Raw genomic sequence first — 20,437 nt, 5'->3', positions numbered from 1 at the left:
TGGAATCTGAAGTTGCTCAATTATTTTAGTCTATTCAAAACCCAAAACAGAAAAAGTCATGATTTTAAGATATTCAGTCAACAAAACCTTGAGTATCCATCAAGGATAGGAGAGGGAAATGCCGTAATGACATTTCAGACAGAGGGCACATTAAATTCCGTAACAAAGGGTTTGTATTTGTAACAACATAACATAAGTGAGGTCCAGCAGCCCAGAGATCAGGTATCTGTTTATCTCTTTGTTTGTTGCTGCATACTTGTGTTTATGCAGACAAATGAAAGTATTTGCACGCACATGTGACTGTCTACATGTGAACTTTGCATAACGTTGCTGTCAGGCATAAACCTCATATCTCATATATTTAAACCTTTTTTTCTTAAATCAATATCCTACTTCGACATACTACACTGAAACACAAAAGCACTGAAAAGAGACTATTTGTAAGCTCAAAACGCGTCGTGATGAGAAGCGTTTTGAGCTTGTAGATCAGCTCTTTTTGCAATTTCTGCTATTTTTGAATTGGAATCCTGAAAAGTCTTGACTTCAGGTTTCCACCCGACAGCAATGATTCTTTTAAACCCTATGTGTATGTCTGCAATCTCTGCATGACCCACTTTATATGCCAAATTTCGTCTGCTGCTGATTTTGGTGAATGCCTCCTGGAAGTGTGATCATTTTGACAGTTTGACTCTGTGTCGGACAGCCGTTTTCTATGAAGTGTAGAATAATAGCAGCAGGTCTGAAGAGGCTGCCTGGAACATCACTGCAGCTGTCAATCGCAGAGCCCCTTGTGTCATCTGTGTGTCTGCCCGTGACAAGGCCTGTTGTGTCAAAGAGTCTGTTTCCATATGTTTAACCCATTAAGACATGAGAACACTTATGTTGATAAGTATCAGTGGTGCTCAAACATTTTCATGTCAAGGACCCAGAAATGATGTGGCTGGCTGAGGACCCCCATCTCAAAATATTGTTTTCCAGGGACCCCCCGAAGCATGACAATCTTGAACCTGGAAACGATGATTGAGCTTATCTCAAATAATTGTGATCAGACGATAATATAATAAATGTGCCATGCCTATTCTGTGTGTGAAGTCATTTGAACCTACATACGTATGCAGTAAGCATGTGCACACAACGATCAGACATAGCCTGCATGATGGGGAACATCTACATGTATGACCCACCCCAGTTCCTCCACATGATCTCTACAGGCACAGAATTCAGCACATTGCCCGACTGATCCATGTGAACGTCTGATATGTATGCACTTGGTGAAAATAATCTCATCTCTCATTCTGCTTACTGTATATCCATGAACACACAGCCTCTCTCCTAACCTGACTCTGCTACTACCACCTAAACCAGCAGTTCCTCAACCTTTCCATGCCAAGGTCCCCCAAATAGCGCAGCCCACTTTTATCTTTTCAAAAACCTTTCCATTGTTTTAAACTAGTTTACATCCGATTGAGCATGTTGAATGATCAGTGGCAGTGGATGAGGTGTAGACTGGGATCAATTCACTCTGCCACTTTGCATATCCGGTCTAGAGAGAATCAGCTAATTTGGTAATGGACTTTGTGCGTGTGGAAATTACTGGATAGCGTAAGCGTTTAGTAGGTTGGCCCTAGACAGTGGATGTCTGGTAAAAAGTTTTTTTAATGGAAACCAGGCTTTCCACAAGTGCTGCAGAAAGCCTGTTGACACGATTACAAGAACCCTCGCCCCAAAACACACTCGCCCGGGATCTAATCCAGCGACCTCGGACCGGTCGCCACCAGATATTCCTAAATGTAACCTCAGTAAAATTATGCCAAAAACTAACCTTATTTCTAAACGTAACTTCAGTAAAACTATGCCTAACCCTAAACTTATTCCTAACCTTAACCTCAGTAAAATGAATACAAGAACCGCTGGCGGCCAGCAGTCCGCGGAAACAATGGGGGCGAGTGTGTTTCGAAGCCAGCCTTCCGGTTACCGTTGACACAAGGGTAGGTGAGGAGACGAGAGAGAATCTCTGTTTGGCTGTTCAGCATGAGCATATCAGAGCACGAGAAGAGGAAACGGAAGTGAGCAGCAAGCATAGGAAACCTGTTAGTTACTAACTGTGATTGAAAGAAGGTCATGGAAAAGACCTTGTTTTTATTTGAAAGGAATTATGTCATTTTTTTCATTTAAATTTCATTTTATATTGGTACAATAACGTATAGTTTTTTTTTGTCCCCCCTGAGGGCCACGGTCCCCATTTTGGAAACCTGTCACCTAAACCATTGGTTTTCAACCTTTTCAGGCCAGGACCCCCCCAAAATAATCATATGTTAAAGGGATATTTCACTTTCAAAAAAACTTTTGGTGATTGTATCGTCTACTCAGGCTTTTGTGAGCCCCCCAGACGGTTAAAGTTGCTTGATTCAATATTTAGATATTAGATATTATTTTTTATCAGACACGCCTCTTCCTATACAAACCCATTGTAAGAGTAGACCGATCACTATCTGTGCACTTTGTGTAATGTTGTCCCCCTCCCCCCCCTGTTATGTATTTTGTATTTTGTATTGTCATTGTTTTACGTGTGGCTGCAGCTGGGGTTAAAGCCCAAAACAAATTTCCTTCGGGACAATAAAAGTTTACCTTACCTTACCTTACCTTACCTTAACTTCAAACTCCATTTTTAACATGTTAGATTCATCAAAAACACCCGTCCTTGGTTCACCCGTCTCCTACCGCCCCCCTAATACGTGAGAGGGCCGTGTTTTTTCAATTACTTTTTTCATTTATTTTTAATATTTTTTTTTGAAAATTAAAAAAATAAAATGCAATAAAAAAATAAAATAAAATAAATGACAAAAAATCTCGGAAAAACACGGCCCCCTCACGCATTAGGAGGGCAGTATGAGTCACCAGAACCAAGGACGGGTGTTTTCGACAGATCTAACATGGTTAAAATGGAGTTTGAAGTTATAATGGGTTTGTATAGGAAGGGGGCGTGTCTGATAAAATGAAAATCAAATATCTAAATACTGAATCGAGCAACTTAAAAACTGTCTGGGGGGCTCACAAAGGCCTGAGTAGATGTTAAAATCACCAAAAGTCTTTCTGAAAGTGAAATATCCCTTTAACATGATCTACATGGGAGCATGTAGATCAGTTATTTTCAAAAATGTTGCCTCTTTCTCAGGCAGTATTTCACAATTTGGCCAATGTTTGACCATTTTTATAGTGTTTTGTTTTAGCGGTATTAAAAAGGTCTTAATTCCTTAAATTGTCACTTTAGAAATGTGCAGAATGCAGATACCCTGTGTATATATATATATACACTTATACAGTATGTTGGTTTATTTACTGTTGAGTGAGAAAACAATGTTGTACATTAAGCCAATCATTTGGCGACTCCCCTGGGGATCCCAACCCACAGGTTGAGAACCACTGACCTAGACCATACGGCTACACTGCAGCTAGCTGAAGGACAATGTACCGCATCATCACCAGAGGCTAGTAAGAGTGTCTCATGACAATGCGACTGATGCAGGATATGTGTGTGTGTGTGTGTGTGTTTGGCACACACCAGGCTTATTTATGTCCTGGGCTGTTTAAACTGGGTCAGCTACTACTTCTTCTTTTGATGATGATGATGGTTGGAACATATGTGTGTGATTAGTAGATTAGTATGTGATGTTCCTTTGGTTGTCATAATTATCACACACATGCATGCACGCACACGCACGCGCGCGCGCGCGCGCACACACACACACACACAGTTTAGTAAAGACAGTGTAGTCAGACTACAGGTGTGGTGGTGATTGTCAGTGATTCTGTTTATGGTGTATTAGTTTATCAATTCAGTTTCTATGTTTGAGGATGTAATTAACACACAGAATGTGTTCATACTCTAAAATAGCAGATGTACAAGCTGGCAGCACAGCACGAAGTGACGCGCTGTGAGCTTGTATATCTGCTATTTTTGAGAACAACTGTTCTAAATCCTACAAGTTTTCTTTAAAAAAACGTATGTTGCTATATCTAAATTCTAAAATGTAATGGGTTAACACAACCACTGTATTGTAAGGGTACGCTACCCTGGGTTCACGTGGTTAAACATTAGTTACTATATTACCCATAGTGTGTATGACTTTGCTGTCATATAGTAAAACACGGCCTGTTACTAGTAGTATAGCACGTCAATGTTTATTTATTTATTTTGTTTATTTCGTTCTGTAAGGAGTGCATTAGAAATGGTCAGAAATCAATATCACATTAAGAGTGGTGAAAACCCATCACAATACTTTATTAACCTCTGGACTTATTTTGTGTGTGTGTGTGTGCGCTCTTCTCTTTAATGGCAACAGAGAACTTGTACCCGGACATCTTTTTATTGCTTTGAAAAACCTGTCTGGGGCACACATCGTTCTACCAACAATGACAGATGGAAGTAGTGGAGTGATGAGGAATCAGTTGCGACTCATGTTAAATTGTGCCCTATTGGATGGGATGCAGTATGCTGGCTGGGTAGATTAGATAAGCTGGGCTCTCACACTGATCAGTCACAAGAAGCAGCTCACTATAAACACACATCCTTGAATAAGTAGCTGTCTGTGTGGTTGAGTCGATACCTGGTGGAATACTTGGCTGTGCATGCTTTATGAGAAATTCAGCTTAAACGTGTTAATTCAGCGATATCTGAACGGTGAAATGTGGTCTTAAACTCAAAACATCACCTGTTTGGCTGATAATAACAAGGTTATACGCCCATTTCCAAAAATCCTTCAGCAGAAATAGGGAAACACACACACACACACACACACACACACACACACACACACACACACACACACACACACACACACACACACACACACACACACACACACACACACACACACCTCTGAGCCTGCCTCTGTGTGAGAGCTGAGGTATCGTCTGATCCATGTTTGTCAACACATTTTGAGTACTAATTGCTACGCTGATGTCTTGCTGAGAGATGACCTTTCACTACTTAGGCCTGTTAATGTTTCAGCAGGAGAGGAGATGGGATCACAGATTGGATGAAAACTACTTGTTAGAATAATGAGGGTGGTGATTTTGAACTTGATGTCCATGACTTTACCTCACTGGACATTTTGGCCCAAAGCAAAGGATTGCTTGGGGTTTTGTTTAATTCAGGCAACTCTATGGCCACAAAACAAGGTAAAACCTGAGTACATGATCTTAATCATCATTTCAGAAACATGCACATTGCTTGTTGTAGCCTACTTGTTTATCTTTAGTGGCTAAATGCATTTCAATTTCACCTGGCTCTGAGCCTGCTTCCAGGCCATCTGGACAAATACAGGAATGATGCTTTAACCTGCTACTTAACCTCCATTTTTGTATTTGTAAGGGGATTGTGCTCTTGTAAAGCATTGTAGAACTGCTCTCTGCTGCGTGCCATGGCAAGCTGAGACTGCTGTTTGTATTGCTGTGTTGCTTCAGTACTGCCCGATTTTTACCTTGTTGCATAGCGGTGTCTCATGTTGAAATAAAATAGCCGATCTACAAGCTCACAACATCAGCATTGTGATGCCACAGAGTATAAATCAGGTGTAATCCTGCCAGAGCATGTGAGCTAATGGTTCCTACTGTATATAAAATGCTTCTGAGGCACTTTTCTTTCATACCAGTGGGAGTAGCCTAGACCTCAGCATGATCACTGTTGGAACTGGGGAGAGGAGAGGCACTTAAGGAGCTGGAACAGGGCCCAGGATGGCAGTGTGTGGAGTTTTGAGTTTCTACTGTGGTGGCCCAGCAACACTGCTGTGCCTTATAGTGCAAGTCCAGGTGTCTTTTTTTTGCTGGATGTTTGGAAAAATTGATGTGGAACAAAGTTAATTGCTCAATTAGAATGCCGACAGACACTGAGCTGCTAATCCGAAACTTTCAGGAATGGCACAAAGAACTAGTCTTTTGATTTTGGATACTGAATACAACACTTAAATTATAGTTGTTTTACATATAGAGGTAAGCTAAATGAAGTGGAAGTAGTAGCTTACGCATGGTAAACCTACAAGATCTTTGTTCATTAATACACAGCTCTGCTGTGAGTCAAAATCATCCAATTCCATTATCAAAGAACAAAAAGAAAATGGCGCTTTGATCGATCAGCTCGACGGTTTGCGAGATTCGCCCCAGACAATCATGCATGCACACACGCCGTGCGTGTGCACACATAATACCTCAAATATGAATGTACACACAGGCAACTTTTCATATTTTCTTTTTCGTACCACACATGCTAATTTAGTCCTTTCTGCATTGCACATTCATAAAGTGATTATGGTAGCCCTTAAAGTCTTTTTAGCCTGGTGATCGTTATCTGTCGCGCTCCCGTGTCATGCATATTTTGCAGAAAAATCTTTAAAGTCTTCACTGTAAAGTATTCCCATACTTTTAAAGATTTGGGTTGCACATGCATGTAACTCTCAGTGTACAGTAGCTGTCACCCCTGTTTTGCCATCTAAACCAGTGTTTACCAAGCAATGGGTCAGGAGCCATTTTTGGGTCGCAAGTTTCCTACAATTTATTTGTATTATTATTTCAAAAGATTTAAAAAAAAGAAGAAATCTAAACATGCTCAGAAATTCTACAAGCCCACAACACGTCACTGAAATTCATTACCACAATTTTTTATTGTCGTTTCAGTTGATGTCATCAATTAGCTGCTGTGCAGCCCTACTTTGGTCTTAACCATGGGCTGAGTTGCTGCAGGGAAGAAAAGTCCTTATCAGGCTATTTTGTAGAAGAAGTGTGCTCATTAGATTTTTTTCTATTTGGCATGTTTTTCTGTGCACCACATCACAGCTCCACTCTGCCAGCACCATTAAGCATCTCAGGCCATCATCTTAATTAGAAAGTTACATAAAATCTTCATCCTGGTAATTAATTAAGAGCTGCCTGCCGATAGTTGGCTAGGAATAGTTCTGAAGTTTCTCTCTTTTTTTTCCCAGTCTGAAGGAGAAGGCATTACTTTTCTATTAAGCTGGGGACTGAAGATGTAAATGATAATTCAAATGAATTCCAGAGGAGGTGCAGTAGTGTGCACCCAAGCGAGTTAGTTTTACATTTACTGCGGAGATGCTCTCTCAATGTTTGGATTTTATATGCACACAGTGTTTGTGTGTGTTCTGCTACGATGAGGACAGTATTCTCGATGTAAGTTGTGACAGAGCTTTGTTTACTTTCCCAACTCCATGCTGGAGGGAGGCCTTATCTCACCAAACTTCCATTGGTTCTCTATCTCTCACACACACACACACACACACACACACACACACACACACACACACACACACACACACACACACACACACACACACACACACACACACACACACACACACACACACACACACACACACACACACACACACACCTCTTATGCGTTTGGATTGTGTACTACTGTCTGCATGGCTCACTGCTTCTGCATGCTGACAGTTTTTTATGCACACAAATACAGGGGCACACACATACATTTATATATGCAGGCATCTCTCACACACACTCGCACAGCACATAAACGCCCCTCTATTCCTGCATTTTACCTGGATTCCTCCTGTGAGAAGACGGATATGACAGGACAGGCTTGTTAATGTGCCCAGTGGTGACTAAGGGTCCTCCCTCCTAAAAGAGCTTCTGTCGCACAGACACAGCCCTGGGGTTCACTGTCACTCACTGTGTGTCTCTTTCTGTCTCTTGTCTTGCTCTCCCCCAGTCCTCTCATCTGCAAACCAGCCCTGATCTACATTCTAAAGTAACCCAGCCGAGGCATGAGCTCTCCTATGTCATGTGAAAGTCAGATTCACTTTGAAACTATAACCTACAGCACATAAGCCTGTAGAGTATATGTATCTATTTTTCTTTTTTTTTAATACTTGCAATGTATAATGAATGATATAATTGTGCGTATGTGGGAGTCACAGTTACAGTATGAGTTCAGAAGTCTTAAGACCTGAGGACAGAACCTATCCCTGAGCCTGCCGGATCTCTGAGCTCAGCATCTGATGCCAGCTGGTATGTGTACTGGAGATACTGAACTATAACCAATGCTTTAATGTCATTCTTTCCTTTTCTCTATGTTTCAGATATCTGGAGTCTGGGAGTGATCCTGTTCATGTTGGTATGTGGTCAGCCACCGTTCCAGGAGGCCAATGATAGCGAGACCCTGACAATGATTATGGATTGTAAATACACCGTACCTGCCCACGTCTCCAATGCCTGCAAAGAGTAAGTTTCTCTTCCGCTCCCCATTGCACACACCCTGACACACATTCTACATGTACACAAGGGAAGGAAGTTTCAAGTTTCTATGCTATAACCTAGCTACAGGCTAACAGTGAGTACTGGGGGACACAGTCTATTCTGCTGCATAATGACCCCCTGGATGTCTCTTTTACACAGTTTTGATCTCTCTCTTTCCTTCTACCTCTGTCTCTGTAGCTCTAATACAGCACAGTGCACCCTGTGCCCTCTCTCTGCCCTCCTATAGACAAACATATGTGGTCTGGAGAACAGGCAGATTTTGAGCTAGCGAGGGCTTTATTCTTTAGTGATTATGGCTTGAGCTATACACATTGGACACACATCAGTGGAACTGGAGTCTAATATAGGCACCACATTGCTTGCCCTGTCTCTAGAATAAATATTGACTGAAACAACACAGCACCCATAACATTGCCATGGAGGGCCTAAACCAGAAATAAATGATAATGGTCATCAGTGATTAGAGAGGAGATGAAAGTAAGCTAGGTTGTCACCGGAAGGTAGAGCAGTCCATCCCTTCTGCAGTGTACATGATGATTACATCGGAACATTGTCGACTATATAGTGGTACTTGTGGAAAATGCCTTTGAGCAATTTGTCTAGCTGCAGACGTTAAGTTCAACTGCATATAATTCTACAGATACAGCTGTGCAAGACACTAAACCAATACAGGGTGTTCATAGTTTCTGCCACAGACCAACACCTTTCCTCTTCACTGCTTGTTTTTGTGATTGGTGTTAGAAAGTTTGCTTCTTCACTTAGTGCCATGATACTTGGACTCTGTAGCATTGTTCATGGGTCTGTCTATGTTGCCTCAAAATGTAGTCTAGGTGTATTGTTTGACAAGCGGCCTAGGTCACAACGTACACTGAATCCAGTGCACAAGTAAAGCAGTCAAATGTAGCTCCACATCCATAGAACATGACAAACTCGACATGCTGTCATGTTTCAAAATTATATTACCTAGCTTTGCAGGCTTTTACCACTGTAAAAATTCACAGAGTGTCCATGCCTCTGTCCACCCTAAGCTGGATTAAGATAAATTACAGAGAAATCTGACCAACTGACATAGCACAGGTTATTGAATTCGGGTTCTAACTTAATGAGGGTTAGCTTAAAAAGCACACATGCCTTGTCCACTACTGTTAGTAGTGTGAAGGGATAGCTACTTACTTACTTACTTGGATGAAAACAAAACAGCAACATATCCCATTTTCATCAGAATAAACAAACTTTCTTGGTATTCAAAATGCTTTTTAAAAATTATTCAATGGTATTTGAACAGGTTTCATTCATCAGCAGCTGAGCCTCTGACAGAAGCGGAGCTACAATTACTTGACATAGTTGAGAAAGCCCATTCTCGCTGCACATGGAGGTATTTCTGGACACAGAAATAGACTCTTATCTCCTATCATTCAGAGGAGAGATCTGACTAGTACATTGAAGCACTAAGCAAAGAGTACTCTGAATCTGATGGGCTTGATTTCAACACAGAAAGGCATTTGAGCATCACCGGGTTGTCGTCTTATATTTTTTGCCATTTCACTCCTGAATGCATTGGCTGTGCACCAATATCCCTGTTCATGATTCTCGCAGCTGCGTCCCCTGGTGTTACAGTGCTCTATCTTGCAATTCTCTCAGTATTTGCTATCAGAGAGACAGTTCAGCTAGCCTAGGTTTAATCCACAATTTACATACAGCATAGGGGTGCAGCGCAGTGCTTTATTTAGCCTACATTTCTGTGATGGGAACGAGAGACATGCAAGGTGTGATGTGAGTACTGATAGGAGAAATGAAAGATGTCTATGGGGGTGTCACATGTGGAAGTGATTATACAGTGGCAGTGGTGGAAAGAAACTATGTGCATTTACTCGATTACTGTACTTGAGTATAATTTTGAGGTACTTCTACTTTACTGGAGTATTTCCAATGTTATACTTACTTCTACTCCACTACATATCAGAGGCAAATATTGTACTTTTTACTCCACTACAATTATTTGAAAACTTTCCAGATATAAATTATTATATTATAAGACATACATTAATCACTTAAGCCCTATTTTATTCATAGGCTATTTGAAATAGCTGATCTACAAGCTTATAACGCATCGCGGTGCGTGAGCTTGTAGCGTTGTGAGCTTGTAGATCTGCTATTCTCAAACATTTTAGTACTTTTACTTTTGATACTTTTACTTTACTTTTTCCACCACTGTAAAGTGGCAGAGTTTCATTCACTGTGAAGTGGCTTGTACCGTTAAACACTATGTGGGTTTAACATGGGAATGAACTGAAGAAGCTATGTGGGTTTAACATGGGAATGAACTGAAGAAGCTACGGTTTAACGTGGGAATGAACTGAAGAAGCTACGTATGTGGGTTTAACATGGGAATGAACTGAAGAAGCTATGTGGGTTTAACATGGGAATGAACTGAAGAAGCTAGGGTTTAACGTGGGAATGAACTGAAGAAGCTACGTATGTGGGTTTAAAGTGGGAATGAACTGTAGAAGATATGTGGGTTCAACATGGGAATGAACTGAAGACCAAAGAAATGGCACAGCAACTCTAAAGACATATATTGTAAGACATCAAGATGCTACTAGGGAAATTCATTGAGATGTTTTGTGTGGCAATGTTATTTATCAGATACATTTGGTCTGATGTGGAAAGCAAGACACCTACATACAAAGACCATCTATGAATGTAATTGGCAAGAAGGAGGCTAGCCGTCTAACAGTCTGTGTACGTGTTTTTCACATACTGTATGTTTTAATACTTACTTTGATAATATTAAAATAAATATTAAACTTTTGCGATTCTGTAACTTTATTTTACTACTACTTATGATGGGAAGGGAGGAGAGGGAGAGACATGCACTGATGGATCTTTAGTAAGGATTCTGACACTCATACTCCCAAGGATATGGCTTTGTTAGTACAAAATACCACATGATTCATCCACCAAGACACCTCCCTCCTGGTGTTGAATGGAGGATATTTCAAGCTCATAGCCTGCGGCTCCTGTGTGATTTTCCAGTGGTCGTTGATGAACTGAAACTCTTAACGGGGGCAGAACATAATACCAGAGCTTAGATAATCCAAAGAAGCTGTTAATCCCTTTTTCAGTTGGTTGAGACAGGATGAGGAGGACAAACAAGAGGTTGTTGTTCTTCTCACACTGGTTTAGTACAGTAGGCATGCTAACACTTGTTGAGATCTTCATGATGTAATGAAACCATAAAGCTGGAATGTACCTTCAAGGATTGGTTGTAAAATTACACACACACACACAAAAAGGATGGGGATGTCAGTCATTCCATTTAAAAAACTACTGGCTGGATTGCCATGGATTTTGCTGTGCAACTTCATGAACCCCAGAGGATGGCCCATACTAATCTTTATCTTTAGATTCTCAACCTGTGGGCCGTGAGCATAATGCAAATATATTTTATTATAAGATTTTATTGACATTCTAACAGTAACCCATTAAGACCGGGAAAGTCATTTTAGATTTTAACCACTTTAACTCTCTGTGCCAATGAAATAAAAAAAATATGTTCATACTGTGCCAGCATTTCTTTTTTAAAGTAAAAAAAAAAGGTGCTTAGGAAGCGAGATACAGCCTTTTTCAGTTCTAAGTTAAACAAGGAGTGGATGGAGCTGCAAATTTTCAGATAATGATATCTTGGGTTCTGAACATTAAAAAAAAAAAAAAAAAATCCTGAGTTCTTGGCACTGAGGGCATTCAGAAAAAAACTTGGGATATCTCGTTGTGTGGCACTGAGAGAGTTAACCATTATTTTATACTTTGGCTATTCACAAATAGCAGATATACATGAGCTTGCAGATCTGATATTTAAAAAATATATACATATTCAAAGATTTACACAAATATTCATATTTTGATTGGCATCCGCCATCGGCTCTAGTCTAGACCAGGGTTATAGGGCTTGCTCTCTTCCTCCAAATAAAGCTTTCTCTTCCCTCTTCCCACCTCCCTCATCCTCCCCCTGTACCATCTTGATTGCGTCTATGGACAGATTGGATAGAAGGCGAGGACAGCATCAACAGCGTGGCCACTACTAGAACTTGTTGTCTCTGTGACTGACTTCTGGCTAATTGGAGCTGGAACAGTTGAGGCTGTCTGCCTCCGTATGGGTAGAGCTGTGACATGGAAAGCAGCACAGGGGGAATGGGAGACAAACATTGACACAGACTGTGTGTGTGTGTGTGTGTGTGTGTGTGTGTGTGTGTGTGTGTGTGTGTGTGTGTGTGTGTGTGTGTGTGTGTGAATGAGCGGGGGAGCGAGAGAACATGTAGCAAAGCCTGGTTTGTGTGATGTTGAGAGATTGGAAAAAGACATGACCGGGTAAAGATGAGAGGGAAGGAATGAGAACAGAAGAGAATACAATAAGAGAACTGTGTGCTTGGTCTCTCCGTCTACTCCTTCCTTCATGTCCGTCTCCCCTCTTGTTCTCCTGACCCAGAAGGGAGCCTGGCTGGTAGCTCCAGACAGGAGTTGATGCAATAGTGGAGAACTGAGGATACTAGAGATGAGTTTATAAGGGTCACTGTGTTCGATATTCTACTGTAGACATGAAATATTATAGATTCTAAAGCAAGGACTATAACAGAAAAAAACTCCCGCACACTCATTCATTGCCTTTGTCTTCAAATGCAAAAATTCACTTTAATTGTTTACCTTTAAAAACCGTGTGCAGGAGTTTTTTCTGTTGCGCTTTGGGCCCCTGTTTGGTCTTCTCCTATACGCACCTGTTTTTGTAGGTGTGCAAAAGACTTGCTTTTCAAAGCAAGAACTATGACACATTAGTATTGTAACTGACTATAGTTTAATACGAGTAAAACTAAGGCTTTATAATGCAACAATATCGTCTCATTTGCTGTTTTAAAAATGTACTTTGCAGTTTGCAAACATGAAAAAGTTATTCTCTTCTGGGACAAATAATTGTCTGCATTGTAAGAGATGTATTTGAAGTTGTCACAAAAATGTCATCGTATGATTCCTAGATCATAATACTTGAAATACTCAACTGTTAAATTTGCAGATGCAGATTCTGTCAACTTGCAACATTATTTTTGTCGAATCGATGCAAACCCACACCATCTGATTATTTAGTTGTGCTTCATATTTATTCTTTGTGCTACAGAGTTTTTGAACATACTAACCTTACTGTACTTACTCTCTAGAAGTACTGTCCTGAGTAAAACAAAACATCTGACATCTGACCTTTGTCCTTTGTTGCATACATTGCCATGTCAAAGCTCTTGTGCTATTTCACATTTTCATTTCATAATCAATAAGAGCCGAGGATGGACAATGAAATGAAGTCCATTGAAGACCTCTGAACGTCATGCTTCTAGCCTTCTACCTACCTGTACATCTCATTCTTTAGCTTTTAGCACTTTTATTAAACGTGAGTTAACCTCGGTTAACCCACATTCAAGTCTATCTTCGAGAGAAACTGGTTCTTCCATAATAAACCACCTTTGCCCTGACATGTGTGTCAGCTCATCTCAAATGACACTGAAGCAGGTTTGACATTTAAAGATGATGTCTGACACTTAATTAGTGAGTGTTCAATGAAGAAGGGTTGTATGGTGGCTCTGCTGGTCCCCTGTTGACTTATAAGCAGGTACTGTGTTAATTGGCTGGTGCTTGACCTTTCTCTGTGTTATAACCTACCCTTTGACAGAGAGGGAAACAGAGATGCCAAAGTGCCATAGGGTGAGTAACGGCTATGTGCTGACCCTTGAACTTGCGTGTGTAAACAAAGGAAAGGACATGACATATTTTCTCTTTAACTACTTTGGTCAAGTGCTCCCTTCCCCTGTCTCAGCTGTGCCTGCTGCCGTCTCCACTCTGTGTCACACTGTCGTGGTCAGGTCACGGTCATGCTCATGCCTGGGTTTGGCACCTGGGCTCAGTGGCGGCCTTTGCTATTTTTTTGGCATATTTTTCTGAATATGGGGGCCCCATATTAGCTCTTGAAACGGGCCCCCAGATCACTAAGGCCGCCCCTGCCTGGGCTGCACTATCCTATGAAGGGATATCCAGTGACAATCGTCCAGGGGCGTGGCCATTGACAAAACTCGTTGGAAGAACCGCAGTCGCATGCAGGACAGGAACTTACTCTACTGTGGAGATGAAGTGGAGAGACAGAGCTCACCCTGTTAGCGTTGGGACTCTGGCTATGTCAGTGGATTGGTCTGTCCGTCTGTCCATACATTTTGGTCCTAGACAACATCTCAGAAATGACTGGCTGGATTGCTGTGGAATTTCCTGCCCCTTCCTTCTCCCTAGAGAGGGACCTATACTAATGTTGGTGATCTCATGGCCTTAACTCTTGTGCCAGCATTAGCTCAGGCCCAGAATGTCCACAATCCACACATGAGGCTTAATACCTCATGGGCAGATTGCCATGATGACACTTACTGAGCAAACTGTTTCCTAGAGGATAAACCCTACTAATACTGGTGACCCTATGGGCTTTCCTTTAGTGCAGTGGTTCTCAAAGTCGAGTCCAGATACCCTCAGGGGGTTCCAGGGGGCCCAAGCAAAATGATTGATAGTTGGGAATCAACAGTTATTGATCTTTCTCTTCCCCTTGCCCCCCCCCTCTTCTTCCTCCCTTTCTCTTTTTATGAAAATTACAAAAACGATGGAGGTTGCACAAAAACTGTGATCCCATGGCCTTTACTCTAGTGCCTTCTTCCCTCTGTGGTGGTGTTGCCGTTTTCCCCCACTCTAAGCTGCTCTAGTGACTGTGGTGCTCTAAGGATGGCAATGATGACTGGTTCAAACCAAATTTGGTTTAAGGAGCAGAAGGGCTTTTAGACTCTTAGTCATGTTTTTGATTGTATTCTAGGTCAATTCGACATTAGGCCTGGCCTTGATTTGATAATTAGGGTTATGTCATTTGGTCTTTAGTCTCAATGTATTGAAGCCAGTGTGGGTTTGATCCTCGCTAGCGTACAAAAAAATAGACTCCTTTCAGTTCTCCCTTTGGGTCTGCAGTCCCTCTCTCTAGATAAGAAATCCCCACTTGGGCCACAGTCCTATTCTCTAACTGCCCTTTCTGCCAAGTCAGTGGATTAACACAATCTCCTCATTAAATATTCTGTGTGTGTGTGTGTGTGTGTGTCGAGCTATATTTTAGAGCCTGACCAATGCCAGATCTTTGGGTCAGATGTGGATCCCAATTTTGGAGCGTCCTAGACCACTGATTACAGATATTTATTACGATAGTTATTTCAAAAATCTAATTACTTTGAAAAACAATAATTTGAGCAAGGTTTTTAAAATTGACCATTCAAAATGAAAATAAAATTGACAATTCATAAATAGCCAGTCTATCTTCTATTTTTGAATATCTTTTAAAACTTTTCACCTATAATGACATGCCCAAAATCGGGACGGCAGGTGGAAAGTCGTAAACAATTGAGACAAATCAGCTGCATAATTGCACATACCTACCGATGTTGTCAAAAAGTCATAATGGCCGATATATCGGCCAGAACTATGTCTCTGGATCTACTACTATATTTCTTGTCTCTTGCTGTGCGTGCACACAAGTGTGTGTATGTGCACGTGTTTCATTCTGTTCTCTATGCCCCATTGATTTGACTCACCAAAACGCATTTACATGCTTTAATTAATTATTCACCAGCTCATTTTTACATTTTACAACCCCCTCCTTCTCCGTCTCGTCCCTCTGCGTCCTCTCTTGTTTATTTTTGTCATCCATGAATCCATATTTCCAGGGATTAGACTTGGAGGATTTGTTTGTTCTTTTCCGTTCGTTGCCTCTGCTGTTCTCACAGTGTGACGTGAGTGTGTGGCTCAGAACGCCAGTCACATGATCATCATCCAGTCGCACGGGAACGCTCTGTGGTGTACTTCCAGCCCCGTTTCCTGCAATTACTGTACGATGGCCTGGAATGCCCAACACGCAAACGCACGCAGACACACACGCACATAAACAGACAGACACACGCATATCGTACACACGCACAGATGTGGCCGAGCCTGGGTTTGATTAGTTTGTGGGCTGGTGTGTCTTCATTCACGGTTCCTGTCATGTTGTCATCCAGGGTGTATGGTTGTGTGTTCTGACAGTTTTCAGACCAGCCACGTCTTGTTGAAGCCAGTTATTTTTATGCCTGCGCTGTGTCGACAGCCATGGCAGGCATTGTGTTTTCAGGGTGTCTGTACGTCCCGTTCTCATGAACGTGAGATTATTGGCATACATGTGGCATAAACATACACCTGGACTCGAGGATGAACTGATTTTCGTTTGGAGGTCAAGGTCACTGTGCTCACACAACACGTTTCTTTATTGTTAACATTTTGCGCTTGTAGATCGGCTATTTTCACTATTGTAGAAAAATGGGTGCCATCTGTGGGTTTTATAATTAACTAATGAAAGTTTTAACAAGAGCTTGTGACTAGATAATAACTACATTAGATCCATTGGAACACATGTTCTATTTTTCCATTTCCTGAAATGTAACGTTATTTCGGACCTACTGTTCAAGATTATATACAACAATATGAGTCAGTACAGACACGGATGTAAACTGCAACTGGTTAGCGGAGGCGTACAACCACAATGCAGTATTTCAAATTTCCTTTTGTGCTGCAGACATTTCACCGTTGGAACGTGAACGGATGTCTGAAGATCTGAATTCCTGTCTCTTGTTCATTTTCACATGTACACACTGTCTCTTGTGTTTGGGAACACTGCTATCCTGAGACCTATATTTCTCACACACACACACACACACACACACACACACACACACCATCCTCCTCCTTGTGTGAAGTACCAGCTGTTGCATTGGTAAAGTGTGTGTCTCTCTGTTGTCAGATGTAATGGCATCATCAGCCTGCCTGGTCCGTCTCTCCATGGACCGAGATGGAGAACCATATTGAGAAAGGGTTATAACTTATTTGCATGCACATACAGGAGTACTGTGATGTGTTCTACTCTTCTATACCAACACTCAGGATTTTACAGTGTACGGTAATGGAGTAGGTTCAGCACACAACTCATCACATTACACTTATGTGACACATGTCTGTCAGTTAGACCATCGCTAAGTTTCAACTTGCTCAAAGTCAACTGGTCTATTCGTGCCTGTCTACACACGTCTGGTGCTGGTGCTGGTATGTGCGAGCATCTGCACGTGCATGCAAGTGTGTAAATGCCCTGGCATGCACGTGTGTCTACAGTATGTGTGGTTATGAAACCGACATGGAAATGCTCTGTTATCAGCAAGCTGGCAGTGTGTGTGTGTGTGCAGATAGATTGTATATTACCCCTACTGTTGCTACAGCTGCACTGCTGGTGGTAGTGGTCCATAGGGAGTGTAGCTAACTCTGACTAATCCCCAACATGACTGACAGAGAGCCCTGGCCTTGCTCTGCCTTGTCTGTAGCCACGGGGGCTTGGGGGTTGTGAAGTCTGTCCCACTCTGAGTCTGGCCCGGGGGGGATTAGAAAGTGTTGGAAAACTAGATTCTGTTGAACTGAGATGAGGGAAAGTGTATTGGCTTGGTTACTGTGAGAGCACTGCCCTCCAGACTCTTATAAAGGGTTCTGCAGGCGTATATGTGTGTGTGTGTGTGTGTGTGTGTGTGTGTGTGTGTGGGTGGTTGGATAGGACGGGTACGCGTCGGTTCCTGTGCGTGCTTGTTTGTGTCTGTCGGAACCCAAAGTCTGCTGCTGAGTGGGAGTGCTTAAGATGTTTCTCAAATTGAGTACATTCATTCTAGCCGTGGCATCCAGGGAGGCTAATTAAAACACACCGGGACACGGTACACCCCATTGTGAATCCAGGGTCATAGTCAGAAATGCTGTTGTACAGGATAGCTTCAAGTCTTATGAGAAGTCACTGACCGGCCCATCTGTCGCATAGTAAATGTGACTAATCTTCACTGTTAGGATTTTTTTTTATCTGGCAGATATCACATATTTTTGCAGACAACCCTCTGTGCTTTTTATAGTATTAATTTTAGCCCTCTTACCAGATTTCACTTCCCACCAAATCCTATTAAATTGCAATCTCCGTTTGAAGCGGTTCCATTTGCATGAGGAATTCAGGCTGTTAGCCAGTGGCCAGCCACAGTTCCACAACAATAGTCCTGTCAAAGAAGTAAGCCTATGCCTTGTGCTGGTTTCCTATCACTCATATACTTATCCTAACACTCTTTATTTTGAAGATTCATCTCTTAAGTGGTATACAGAGCAACTGTGCTTAAGGAACATATTCCCATTGAGGTATAGTGTTTTTTATGATTAAGTATCCAAAGAGAACTTTGAAACTACATTTAGAAACTAACAGCCTTTTTCTGGAGCCACAACTGAGAGAGTAAAACTAAAAAGGGTTCCCAAGTAGCAGTGGTACACATACTTACTGAGGAAACACTGAGGCTATGTGACAAGGCTACAGGAAATGATGTAGGAGGCAAATAAAACACTATTCACTTTGTGAGTTGTACAAAATGAGTATGAGGAATAGCACTGGGATGTGTCATTCACAATCACTTTGGTCTTAAAATATCGCTGTTTATCATTCCCTCTGCCAAGTCTGTGAATATGTTGATCCATATGCTGACTGTATATGAAATATGTCTGCTTGCTTGCCTTAAAGTACTTCTTTCTCTTCAGAAGCAAGTCCTGGTCTAGAGAAAAAATGCTGCCATGTTGTTGACTGATCGGAAAAAATGACTTATTTTCTTTTTTCTCTCTCTCTCCCTTTTTCAACATTGTTCCACTCCTGATCCCTTGTTACCTCCCCCTTTGTCTCTCTCTCTGCTCATCCCTCCATCCTTTCTTCTCCCCTCTCCTGCCATCTCCTCTCCATCATTCTTCATCTCCCCCACTCCTCCATCCTCTCCCCATCGTTCTTCACTTCCCCCACACTCTCCACTCCCGTCTCTCCATCCAGTCTGATAGACCGCATGCTCCAGAGGGACCCCAAGCGACGAGCGTCCCTGGAGGAGATCGAGAGCCATGCGTGGCTCCAGGGGGTGGACCCCTCTCCTGCCACCAAGTACAGCACGCCACTCGTCTCCCACAAGAACCTGTCGGAGGAGGAGCACAACAGCATTATCCAGCGCATGGTGCTGGGCGACATCGCCGACCGAGAGGCCATCGTGGAGTAAGTTGACTGCTGATGCCGCATTCATGCGCACACACACACACACACACACACACCCACACACACACACACGCATGCAAAATACCATCTAGGGTGTGGTTGGCTGCGGTGGTCACAGTGAAGCGCGCATGAGCTATGCACAGACATAGGTGTGCATGTTAACAACGAGCCTTTCCCTGACACACATGGTTCTGATGTTTAATGCAACCTCAATGTTGGGCGTGTGCCTGCAGCACACAGATGCTGATCAAGATGTTTCAGACAAGTATCTACAAATGTTATACATGCACAGTATACACACACACACACACACACACACACACACACACACACACACACACACACACACACACACACACAGGCAAGCGTTATCAAATGCATGCATGAAGCTGGATGGCGATCAAAGAGGATATAGTGGAGTGTGTATGTGTTGATTTAGCTAAACATTTACATTTTACTTCTTTGAGAGGCTTGTCCGTAGCGTACGTGCGGATCTGTACAATTACAGTGATGGCAATCTCCCTCATGCTCTCCCTTTTGAAATCCAGCCAAACTGGTTCTCTCTTTCTCTCTCTCTCTCTCTCTCTCGCTCTCTCTCTCTCTGCTGACCTGTTATAATCTGTATTACATGCCATAAGAGAGCTGCCAGCAGGCCAGGAAACGTCTTCAATCATTGACCACATTGTCACATGTATTATAAAAAACATGACTTTCATTAGCTTAAGAGGCTAAATCAAATTTTTGGAATAGAATAGCAGTGATGCGTGGTTACCTGCTAAAGTGGCTGGCAGAGAAGACAAAACTACCAGTCATAGCTAAAATGTAATTTTCCCAGTACATTTGTGACATTAAAAGTAGAGCACATGTAACAAGGTACTGAGAAAGCGGTGGGTCTTTTTAAGTAAAGTATACAAAAACGACAACATTTTGCTTGTATTGGTGAATTTTTACATTCATGGCCAGACC

At 42.0% G+C, this 20,437-nt stretch overlaps 1 protein-coding gene across 1 annotated transcript in view; it reads left to right on the top strand.

Moving 5' to 3' along the window:
- The window catches only part of snrka (SNF related kinase a), a 61,073-nt gene that overhangs the window by 20,441 nt on the left and 20,195 nt on the right, over positions 1 to 20,437 (top strand). Inside the window, exons 3-4 of the mRNA XM_084053726.1 lie at positions 8,112 to 8,253; positions 19,259 to 19,471. Of these exons, the coding sequence (XP_083909852.1) occupies positions 8,112 to 8,253; positions 19,259 to 19,471 (355 nt within the window). The remainder of the gene's footprint in view (positions 1 to 8,111; positions 8,254 to 19,258; positions 19,472 to 20,437) is intronic.

Source organism: Gymnoscopelus microlampas (assembly GCF_963454915.1).
Source record: "Gymnoscopelus microlampas genome assembly, chromosome: 3".
NCBI lineage: Eukaryota > Metazoa > Chordata > Actinopteri > Myctophiformes > Myctophidae > Gymnoscopelus > Gymnoscopelus microlampas.
This window is presented reverse-complemented; position numbering and strand designations above follow the sequence as displayed.